The 11,310-nt window shown below is 42.0% G+C and overlaps 1 protein-coding gene across 2 annotated transcripts in view; it reads left to right on the forward strand.

The window, feature by feature from the left end:
* The window catches only part of LOC147235096 (disco-interacting protein 2 homolog A-like), a 93,819-nt gene that overhangs the window by 80,667 nt on the left and 1,842 nt on the right, over positions 1 to 11,310 (forward strand). Inside the window, exons 30-38 of one of the 2 annotated variants that reach the window (XM_086145946.1) lie at positions 473 to 603; positions 718 to 886; positions 3,605 to 3,775; positions 4,271 to 4,300; positions 6,337 to 6,398; positions 7,224 to 7,281; positions 7,394 to 7,468; positions 10,913 to 11,087; positions 11,169 to 11,292. In XM_086145946.1, the coding sequence (XP_086002072.1) occupies positions 473 to 603; positions 718 to 886; positions 3,605 to 3,775; positions 4,271 to 4,300; positions 6,337 to 6,398; positions 7,224 to 7,281; positions 7,394 to 7,468; positions 10,913 to 11,087; positions 11,169 to 11,292 (995 nt within the window). The remainder of the gene's footprint in view (positions 1 to 472; positions 604 to 717; positions 887 to 3,604; positions 3,776 to 4,270; positions 4,301 to 6,336; positions 6,399 to 7,223; positions 7,282 to 7,393; positions 7,469 to 10,912; positions 11,088 to 11,168; positions 11,293 to 11,310) is intronic. The other variant, XM_086145947.1, reaches the window with a different exon arrangement.

Raw genomic sequence — 11,310 nt, forward strand, 5'->3', positions numbered from 1 at the left:
GCAATTTAAATAAGTACGTATTTGGGCGTTTTATTTCTCTATTTTAAATGAGTCAATTCCATTCCTTCACATTAACCCACGATCGTCTAGAGCAGGGTCGGACAATTATTTCCTATTTAATTTTTACGCGCGGGCCAACTAAATTGAACAAAATGAAAATCGTAATTTAAACATGTACGTTTTTGGGCGTTTTATTTCAACTTAAAAATCACTCATGATCATGTAAATGTACCAACATTATTTTGTATGGAATCATCCGTACAAAATTAAACAAAAGGGAAAAAAATAAAGAGTTTTTAAATTCGATATTGATTGAAAATACTCAAAAGAAAATAATTTGGCGGGCCGGACGTGGACGCGGTCCGTAAAATTTCCGGATCTGGTCGACACGGAGAAATAACATGGTGGAAATTCTTCTCATATGCGGAGGCAGTTTGGTTTCAGTCGTGTCTGTTATTTAAATTTTTTTCAGATGTCTCACGCCGCCACCAGTGCCTTGTGTCGCTCCATCAAACTGCAGTGCGAGCTCTACCCTTCTCGACAAATCGCGATCTGCCTGGACCCCTACTGCGGCCTGGGCTTCGCTCTCTGGTGCCTGTGCAGGTGAGCCGAAGGAACCGTCGCGCCATGGAGAGCGTTCGCGACCGACGCCGAGGTATTCGCCGCTGAAATCTCCCGTGACGTTTTCTTGCCTTTTACGCCTCCCTCCCGCCTCAGCGTCTACTCCGGACACCAGTCGATTCTCGTTCCCCCTCTGGAGCTGGAAAGCAACGCGTCGCTCTGGCTGACGGCGGTCAGTCAGTACAAAGTGCGCGTCACCTTCTGCTCTTACTCAGTCATGGAGATGTGCACCAAAGGCCTGGGCTCGCAGACCGAAGCACTTCGGGTTGGTTTTTCTCTTCACGCTTTTGTGTGTGTGTGTGTGTGTGTGTGTGGATGCATTGTTTTTTGAGTTCTGTCAATGAACTCCAAGTATTTTACAACGGAGGACATGAAACTATTGAGCTAAAGCAAAAACTGTGGACAAAACAACCATTTTTCAGTTGTTTCTTCAATTTTAAGTTAAGCTGTCCTGTAAAGAGCTGTCACTTATTTTTTCTATATATATTTGTGTATGCGTGTATATATTTATGTGAGTGTGTATATGTATACAGGATACCCTTGTTTTTCGCGGGGGTTACGTTCCAAAAAGGACCCGTGATTGGCAAAATCCTTGAAGTAGAAACCTTTATTTTTTTTTACAATTATTATACAATTAAATACTCTATTACACATTGAAAAGAAAGAACAAACCATTTTACAGGCTCAATCATTTGTTTCACAAATAAAAGTACTGTACTTTAGAAACGTTTTTTTCACCAAATAACTTCTGTACTGTGCTATCAAATAATAATTTTAATCATCAATGTGAACAGAAGGCTTCAAATTGCGGAGATTAGCTCCGCCCACCGCGACCCGAGTGATTGGATTAAACAGGAGAAAATTAAAAATAATTATGAAAAAAAATTGCGGACAGTTGCAACCCTTTTTGCATCCTTATTAAAACTTATCGCTGCTGTCGTCCTTATGTTTTTTTCTTCCTTCTTTATGGAACGAACGGAAGATTCATTCATTCCGTAATGCCGACCTACAGCCGCATAGCTTTTAGCTTCCCTTAGCATGTCCAGAAGTTTAACTTTATCTGCCATAGATAGCATCTTCCGCTGCCTTTTGGGCCCTGCATGGTGCTTTTGTTGCTCCAGAGCGTTTTGTCAACATTATGGGTTTTAGAGAAACTCGAAATTGCGAGAGAATTTGCACGTACGTCATGTAAATTCGTCACGCTGTTTTACGTACGTGTACATATTAAACTGCAACGTTATTGACGTACAGGTAGAGAAGAAGCGGAGTGACTTTTTAGCCAATCAGAATGCAGAACACAATGCACCATGCAAATCCGTGAAGTAGCGAAACCGTGAAAAGTAAACCGCGTTATAGCGAGGGATCACTGTATATACATAAGTGTATATGTGTGTATATCTGTGTGTGTGCGTGTGTGTGTACACTGTAGAACCTCGCGTACGAACGCCCCTAATCATTAACAGATTGTTGATAAAATCTTGAATCAAGCTGTGAGCAAGCCTCGGTGCACCAACACAAAAACAAACAAAGTCAAGGGCAATTGCGTTGTAGCGTGGGGGCAGTAGTGCGCGGTACGCCGCGTTGTTTACATCCTTTTACAAGGTTTACATGGTTCATCCTTGTGTTCTGTTGAAACGTTTTTTGTGCTTTTTTTTCCCAGTAAGTTCCCCCTCATTATCGTCCCAAAAAAGTGAATATAAATATATTTTACAAATATGAAAATGGCAGCCGATCCGAAGCAGGAAATAATAGCAAAACATGAACATCAAAAAATAAAAATGTAAAAAATATATATATATATGAATCACTATACATAATGGTGCAAATTTCAAGTATGCATCTATATAATAAATTGTAGATCTTTTAAGCCCTAGGATGTGGCTCAGGCAACCATCTGTACAATCCTGAAGATCGAAGATGCGCTTAAGACGGCCGATGTTGCTAAACGGGCGACTGAGTGAACCAAGCAAAGGTCTCAAGGCTGAGAAGAAGCCAAAAAGTTGTTGTTAGTTTGGATGCATTACAGGCAGCTTGCTGGAGAAAATGTTAGCGAGAAGCCTCAACTTTTGCTTGCGGATTGAAAGAAACACGAGGAGAAAGAACACGGGAAACGCAGTAATAATTAGGATTATCTGTAAGTCCTTTTCTGTATTTTTGCCACAAATAAACCCATTAAAAAGTTTCAAGAGTACAGTATGTTTTGGGGGCGCTGGAGAACGGATCAATGGGATTTATATTGACATCAAAGTATGAACTTAATGAAAGAATTAATCAAATAAGTATGCAGACGTTCAAACGTGTGTGTGTGTGTGTGTGTGTGTGTGTGTGTGTATACAGTATGGTTGTGTGTTTGTATATGTATGTATATACACATATATATATATTTATGTGTGTGTGTGTGTATATGTATATTTATACTGCTCAAAAAAAATCAAGGGAACATGTGTGTTTCTGTATATATGCGTCTATATATATATATATATATGTATCTATGTATGTGTAGTATGCGTGTGTGTGTGTGTGTATACTACATATATATATACACGCGTGTGTGTGTGTGTATGCGTGTGTGTGTGTGTGTGTGAATATATACATGTATCTATACATGTGTAGTATGCGTGTGTGTGTGTATATACTATATATATATATATATATATATATAGTCGACCTACAGCCCCTATATATATATATATATATGTGTGTGTGTGCATGTGTGTGTGCATGTGGGTGTTTGTGTATATATATATATATATGTGTAGTATGCGTGTGTGTGTGTGAATACAATATATATATATACACATGTGTGTGTATATGCGTGTGTGTGTATACAATATATATACACGTGTGTGTGTGTGTGTGCTCAAAAAATCAAGGGAACCTTGGAGTGTGTGTGTATAAATGCATATATGTATGTACGTGTAGTGAGTGTGTGTGTGTGTGTCAGAGCTTCACCTTAACAAGAACCCTCTGGTTCCCTTCACAGCTGCGAAACGTGAACTTGTCATGTGTTCGCACGTGCATGGTGGTGGCCGAGGAGAGGCCTCGCATCGCCCTCACTCAGTCCTTCTCAAAGATCTTCAAGGACCTGGGCCTGTCGCCTCGCGCCGTCAGCACCACCTTCGGCTGCAGGGTGAACGTGGCCATCTGTTTGCAGGTACGCGCCTCCGAAACGCGAATCCGTCGGATGAAACCCTGGAACCGAACCGCGATTAACGCGGAGAATCGCCCCGATACGTTTACCGAGGGCGGTTATTTTAGGCGCAGTAATTAGGATTCGACATGAATGTGCTTCTTAAACACATTTGTTGTGAATGCAGGAAAAAAAGTGTAGATTCTCTGTCTCCCCTCACAAAGGGTTAACTAAAGAAATTTCGATCTCCGTATTGTCGTTTTCTCCCCATCCCTTCTTTCCTTTTCCGGTCTTTGAATATTCGGCCCGGTGTTTCGAGTATCTTCAGCATTTAGAATATTAGCGTCTTGCTTGGTGTTATTTCTGAGTGTCGATCATGCAAACTTTATTTTGCCCTTTGGCCAGTTTATTTATTATCTTGGTCCTGCGCTTGTTGTGTGTGAGTGTGAGTGAGCACATACAAGTATACACATGTATATATACATATATGTGTGTGTCTTTATTTATCTGTCCCGTCAGCCCAACAGGTTAGGGAAACTGGCTGAGCAGGTACAGTTGGATAAGTGGCTGTTTGCTCATTGGGCTGTCGCTGGGTCTGTGTGTGTTTCTCTTTGTTCATCTCTATGTTTATTAATTCTGCATAATATTCAAACATGCTTACAATTCGATGACGTTTTGTTTTTGGTTTCTTTCTCCGGCAAGCTGACGCGCCTCTTCACAGCAGTTCGGTCTTAAGCGTCTGCGTTGGCTGGCTCTCAACCATTGCTTGATAACTCGACACCATCCATGCTATCGTTTAAGCACCAAATTTGTTAGGTTTTGTTTTGTTTTTAGGAAAATGAGTATGCACAAAAGCACTCACACACAGTGATTTATATTTTTATGGATATTTTCTCAATTTTTTTTTCTTCATCTAAGTGTTTTTTTTTTTTTATTCTAAGTGAAAGAATTTTATATTTTAAAGAACCTTAGATGCCTTATGTAACGAACACACAAAAACCTACCTGGCCCCCTAGTGGCTGAAAGGAGAATTACACCCCAAAGTCAGAATCATTCGGGGGAAAAAAAAAAAACATTTGCTTTTCAGTGCTTTGGGAGACTTCGGATTAAAATGACTAACAAGCTCCACACATAGCGTGGACTCTTCAGTGGCACTGGGGGATTGGACCGGGTCCTTCAGGGGCCGGAAAGCAAATGTGTGACATTCGAGATTGACGCGCTTCAGATCAGGCTCATCTCACTGCGGCTTCCTTCGATGGTTAAAATTAATCTTTGGACCGAGTCTCCGTGATGTTGCTGAAACTTCTGCTTGGCTTGACGCGCTGGTTACTCTCGATCCCCTTTGACGTGTTTGGCTTTGACTTCGGTGACCATACGGCGACTCATTGCTGGCTTGTGCTCTGGCTAAACACTGGTGAAGGGATGATGGAAACCGTCGTGACCCGTCTCAGCGCCGTCTCAGCGCCGTGCAGGCGGACCAGGGATGAGACGACCAAAATGCCAAAATTAGCGCTTCATTTAGAAACCGGCAGTGAGGTTGAGCGGCGGGCAGGTAATCGAAACAGTTGCACGTTTACATGAATTTCACTTTTAAATTTTTATCATTCCCATGATTAAAGAGCTAGCCGAAATCCGTCCCTACTGCATTTCATTGTAATAATAATAATAATAATAATAACAACAATAATGATTTATCCTTATTAATCCCCGGGGGGGAATTTGTTCTCTGCAATGAACGCATCATGGATGGACCATGAGCAGTAGGCTGCCGTCCACCGGCACCAGGATTACACACTTTTCTTCCCTAAAATCTCGCCTTTTTTCATATATAATATTATATAAGAATAAGAATAAGAACAACTTTATTCATCCCGAAGGTAATTGTTGTGCCAGAGTTTCAAGTAAAACATAACAATAATAGATAATAGTAGGAAATTGTATAAACAGTAAAAAAAAAAGGGGGGGAGAATAAGAAATAAAACTATAAAGTGTCAAAGTCAAGGCTATAAAGTGTTTTAAGGTCTTGAGTGCAAAGATTTGAACATTCCCTGCAGCTGAAGGAAGAGGAATTATATAACATAACCGATAAGTGCCTGTTTCTTATAGGTGAATTAATTTTGAACAATTTCTTTTTTTTTTTTTAAGAGGACCAATTCTGAATTTACTCCTGTTTTGAAAAGATATCAGGAGGCATGCTGAGGAAATATAAATCACTAAATGATTATCAGAATACATGATTCAATCAAAACAATAACAAGTCACCGCGAAATAGATGTTTCTCCCTGCCCCACTGAAAAGGGAATAAACTACATCAACCGAAGTCGACCCATTTATTATTTCCGTCGTCACGATGGCGCTGAGAGAGTTGGACTCTGCGGGTCGTCACTAGCGGCGGCTCAGTTTTGCCAGAGTCCTAACATGCTGTGGTTTAGCTGGTTGGCTTCTGGCTGCGCCCCCCCAACACCCAACACACCCGCTTTGGTCAACAGTCCCGTCATAAGCAGCGTCCCGCCCTCCACCCCGGGCAAGAGAGAGCCTTCTTTGATTTTTGGGGTGTTTTAATCTTCAGCTGTTTCTTCCCGCAGGGAACAGCCGGGCCGGATCCCACCACCGTTTACGTGGACATGAGAGCTCTGCGGCACGATAGGTAGGATCTTTTAACTCTCAGCGCATTTTAGATCAGGGGTGCCCACACTTTTTCACCTTTTTGAAACTACCATGTGAAAATGAACTACCTCCACTAAAAACGCTGTATATATATTTGTTTGTATATCGACTGATATACTTCACACAATACATGTTTGGGGATCTTGCATAACTGCATGGATCCTTACAGCGCACTGCAACCGAGTGCTTTTTTTGGTAAATACCTTATTCTGATGACTTGCAGCAGTACAGTTGAAGTTAGCTGGGAGAAAAATGGCTGCCGTTCCGACAGCTGGGATTTTAGTCCCTTCACCTTTTTCCTTCTCAACTCACTTTTCGGAGGGACGTCGGCGTCGTAGTTCTTATGAACGCTCTGAAAATGCCGCTCCGCATTTCCCTTTTTCGATATAGCGATGGCAGACGGGCAGATGAGGCGAACGCACTTTGAAAAAGACATCATAAAAAAAAAAAAAGTCCACCTCCCTTTCGTATGGAAGTGATACGTTTGAATCTTTTTACTCAGTCATGTTTGACACTTTTAAGGATGGCGATTGTCAAATGTACATTATAGAAATGAATACAGAAAGAATTGCATGCCCCGACAATTTCAGGAAAACGTCTAAGAAAAACAAAAGTTTAACATTTTATAACATTTTAGCTTCAAATACATTTCTTGAGGGTCAAGAGTTGCACTTTCTGCAACTCTATAGGAAATGTCTTGTTCACTCTAATGGTTTACTTAGTGTCATTTTCAAAATGTAAATTCAAAGCCGTTCATTATTTCACGTGCAGAGGTAAAAGAAAGTTTTGTCTGCTTCCTTTTCAGGGTGCGACTGGTGGAGAGGGGGTCTCCACACAGCCTTCCTCTGATGGAGTCCGGAAAGGTGCGGCGCAGATCGCCCGAAAACTCACGGAAACCTCCTTCGCTGCCCTGCGGTCATGTTTCCTCTTTCTCCAACTGACGGGTTGATATGAGATGTGCTGCTGTGCTTGTAGATCCTTCCCGGGGTGAAGGTGATTATTGCCAACACGGAGACCAAAGGACCGCTAGGAGACTCCCACCTTGGAGAGGTGAGCCGCTCCTCTTCATTAGACACTTGGCGACTCTTATTTCGTCTTATTGATAATGTTTATTTGAGTGTTTTTACGCTATCGGGGACACGGCGAGAAGGAAATACACGTCTGTCTGCCGGGAATATACAGCGTCTATCATATGTATTCACCCCGTTGGATGTTTTACCCTTTTAGTGCTTTCATAAATCAATCATGGTCGATAAAATTTGGCGTTTTCAACTCAAAAATTTTGTGGAAAAAACTCTTTAATGTCAAAGTGAAAACAGATTTCTTCAAAGTAATGTCAATGAAATAAAAATATATAAAGGAATATAATTGTTTGCATAATTAATCACCCCCTTCCGGTCAGTATTTTGTCGATGCACCTTTGGATGCAATCACAGCAGTGATTGGCAGCAAGGAATATTTTAAACCGTGATTTATCGCGGGTGTTACGTTCCCGCACCATAAATGAAAATCCGCAAAGTAGCCACCAAGTTTTATATTTTTCTTATTTACATATATCCGCTGCTCCAAAAAAATAAAGGGGACACTCAAATAACACATCCTAGATCTGAATGAATGAAAACATTTTTATGAAATACTTGACATCGTTGAATGAAAATCACACCAAAATGATGAATGGAAATCCAATGTATGAACCCGTGGAGGTCTGGATTTGGAGTCACAGTCCAAACAAAAGTGGAAAAACACACAACGTTGATGTCATCGTCCTTAAAACAAGTCCAAATGAATCCATGTTCACACAAGTGGGATTGACTTGGAGTTACATCACACCCTTATTTACCTTTCCCGTACTCGTATAAAGTCGTCCTATATAATTACTATATAAAACATACTTCCTATATAAAACACCGCAGAGTAACACGTACGGTCAGGCGAGATGCAAAGTAGTGAGGGTGGAAACGGGCCGCATCTGTGTTTTTAACGCACGGCTCTTCTTCTGTACGCAGTATTTTATTACTTGTAATATCTTTTAATTTGTCTTTTATAAGCGTAATTTTCTTTAGGCTAGAAAATGCAGATTATACCATAAAAATGATTGAAATAATATGTAAAAAATACATTTATACCCCAAAAACCTGTGGTATAGAGAAAAACACGCGATATAAAATTAGATATGTAACAGTTAGAAATTTGCGACACAGTGAACCAGCGAAAGGTGGAGCGTCTTACGGGCGAGACACATTTCTGAGCGTATTTTGTGGCGCATAAGGCGTGATCAACGGGTCTATTTTCATAAAAAAAGGTGCACCGCGTTCCAAGGCGCGTGATAAAACATAAAGCCAAACAAAACAGTCAGTTTAGTCGATCTTTATTCATCTCTTTGGTCTCACTTTGTTCCCTCGGAAACTGTGTTTGGTCTTCTTTTCTTGGCGCGGTTCATCTGCTTGCTTCCCCCATTTCCGTACCATTGATTCATTCATGCTGAATTCTTTGGCGGCCGCTCTGTTTCCGTCGTCGACTGCGTGACTGATAGCCTGGAGGTTGAATCCCGCTTCACAAGCGTGTCTCTTAACAGGTGCCATTTTTGGGCTCCTCATCCACACAAATGTACAGTAACATTGTTTACCGCCATTGCAAAACGTGGCGGAGGTAAGCGTACTACGCACTGTTCTCTGATTTGCTTATCGTTGCCAGCGATAGCGGACACCTGAAGTTAGCGTGACGTTGGGACAGCGTTGTATTCCAGCATTACTTTTTCTTCTTCTTCTTCTGGCTTTTCCCTTCAGGTGTCGCCACAGCGAGTCAACTTTCTCCATCTAACCCTATTCTCTGGATCCTCCTCTCTCACACCAACTACCTTCATATCCCCTCTCACTACGTCCATAAATCTTCTCTTTGGTCTTCCTCCAGACCTCTTGCCTGGCAGCTCCAATTCCAGCATCCGTCTACCAGTATATTCTCTCTCCCTCCTCTGTCCATGACCCAACCATCTCAGTCTGGCTTCTCTGACCTTCTCTCCAAAACATCTAACATGTGCTGTTCCTCTGATAGACTCATTCCTGATCCTCTCCATCCTGGTCACTCCCAAAGAGAACCTCAACATCTTCATCTCTGCGACCTCGAGTTCTGCCTGCTGTCTTTTGGTCATTGGAACAGTTTCTAGTCCAAACATCATCACTGGTCTCACCACTATCTTGTACACCTTTCCTTTTATTCTGGCTGAACGTCTTCTATGGATGGAGTCCCACCTCCACCTTGAACTTCTCTGTTACCCCTACAGCACACTGTACCAGTGTCTCACAGCAAGCATACATGTCCTGCACCAGTCTAACCTACTTCTCTGCCACTCCAGACTTCCTCATACAATACCAGAGCTCCTCTCTTGGCACCCTGTCATATGCTTTTTCTAGGTCTACAAAAACACAATGCAACTCCCTCTGACCTTCTCTGTACTTTTCTATTAGCATTCTCAATGCAAATACTGCATCTGTAGTACTCTTCCTAGGCATGAAGCCATACTGCTGTTCACAAATGCTGACTTCTGCTCTCAGTCTAGTTTCCACTACTCTTTCCCATGTATTCCGGCATTACATCATTAGTTATCTAACGTTATCTGACGTCTCAACCCGTATTCAACAACCCACTTTAATGCGACGTTCCCGTGTCAGGTGGGAACGGTTAAAACATTTTGACGGATGTTTAAGCGTGGTGTACCACATAATTTGGTTGGAGGTCGAGATTCGAGATTTAAAGCGTTTATTGTCACATGAGCACCGTAGAAATGTGTTTCTCTGTAATTCCTAATGTGAAATTCCTCATTTAAGAATAAGAATAAGAACAACTTAATTTATCCCGAAGTAAATTGTTGTGCCAGAGTTTCAAGTAAAACATAAAAATAATAAATAATTGTAGGAAATTGTATAAACAGTATAAAAAAGGGGGGAGAATAAGAAATTCAAATAAAACTATTAAGTGTCTAAATAACAAGTCAAGGCTATAATGTGTCTTGTGGTCTTAAGTACCAGGTGAAAGATAAGGAGTGCACAAGAGTATGAAAAAGTATTGCACATGCAGCTGTTATGAAATGAAATATTGCACATTTATGAATATATATACAGATAAATTATTACGATTCACAGGAGGTGGGTGAGATTTTTTTTTTATTTTATGGTTTAAGATTTTGGGATTCCCTGCGGCTGAAGGGAGCGGAATTAAAAAGTCTGATAGCTGCAGTGCCTTTGGATATGTGCGATGTGCTGATGTATGTCAATAAGCACAACAAGAATCCATCCAGAGAAAATTTACAGATTTTAAGTGCAAAAAATACATAGATGTTAATGTAGGCTGTCACATCATTGTTTTACACACATTTCTTATAATCTTGCTGCGCTTTGTTTGCATGCGTCTGTTCTGACATATTGACTCCGGGAAGCGCGGCGGCGTCTTGGGTCGAACATTCGATCCGAAAGGTGACGCTGTCGCTGTGTTTGGCAGATCTGGGTGAGCAGTCCTCACAACGCCACGGGCTACTACACCGTCTACGGAGAAGAGGCGCTGCACGCCGACCACTTCAACACCAAGCTGAGTTTCGGGGACACGCAGACGGTCTGGGCGAGGACGGGCTACCTGGGCTTCCTGCGGCGCACCGAGCTAACGGACGCCAGCGGAGGTGAGATCGGAAAATGCGTCGTTGCGCTCGAAGCGAGCGGATAAGACTCACCCCCCGTGCGTCGACGCGTCTTCCTTTCAGAGCGCCACGACGCCCTCTACGTGGTGGGGTCTCTGGACGAAACCCTGGAGCTGAGGGGGATGAGATATCACCCCATCGACATCGAGACGTCCGTCATCCGCTCTCACAAGAGTATCGCCGAATGGTGCGTTCGCACGCCGTC

This window comes from Fistularia commersonii, chromosome 4 (genome assembly GCF_037954325.1).
Source record: "Fistularia commersonii isolate RoL2024-O1a breed Wild chromosome 4, RoL_Fcom_v1.0, whole genome shotgun sequence".
NCBI classification, from domain to species: domain Eukaryota; kingdom Metazoa; phylum Chordata; class Actinopteri; order Syngnathiformes; family Fistulariidae; genus Fistularia; species Fistularia commersonii.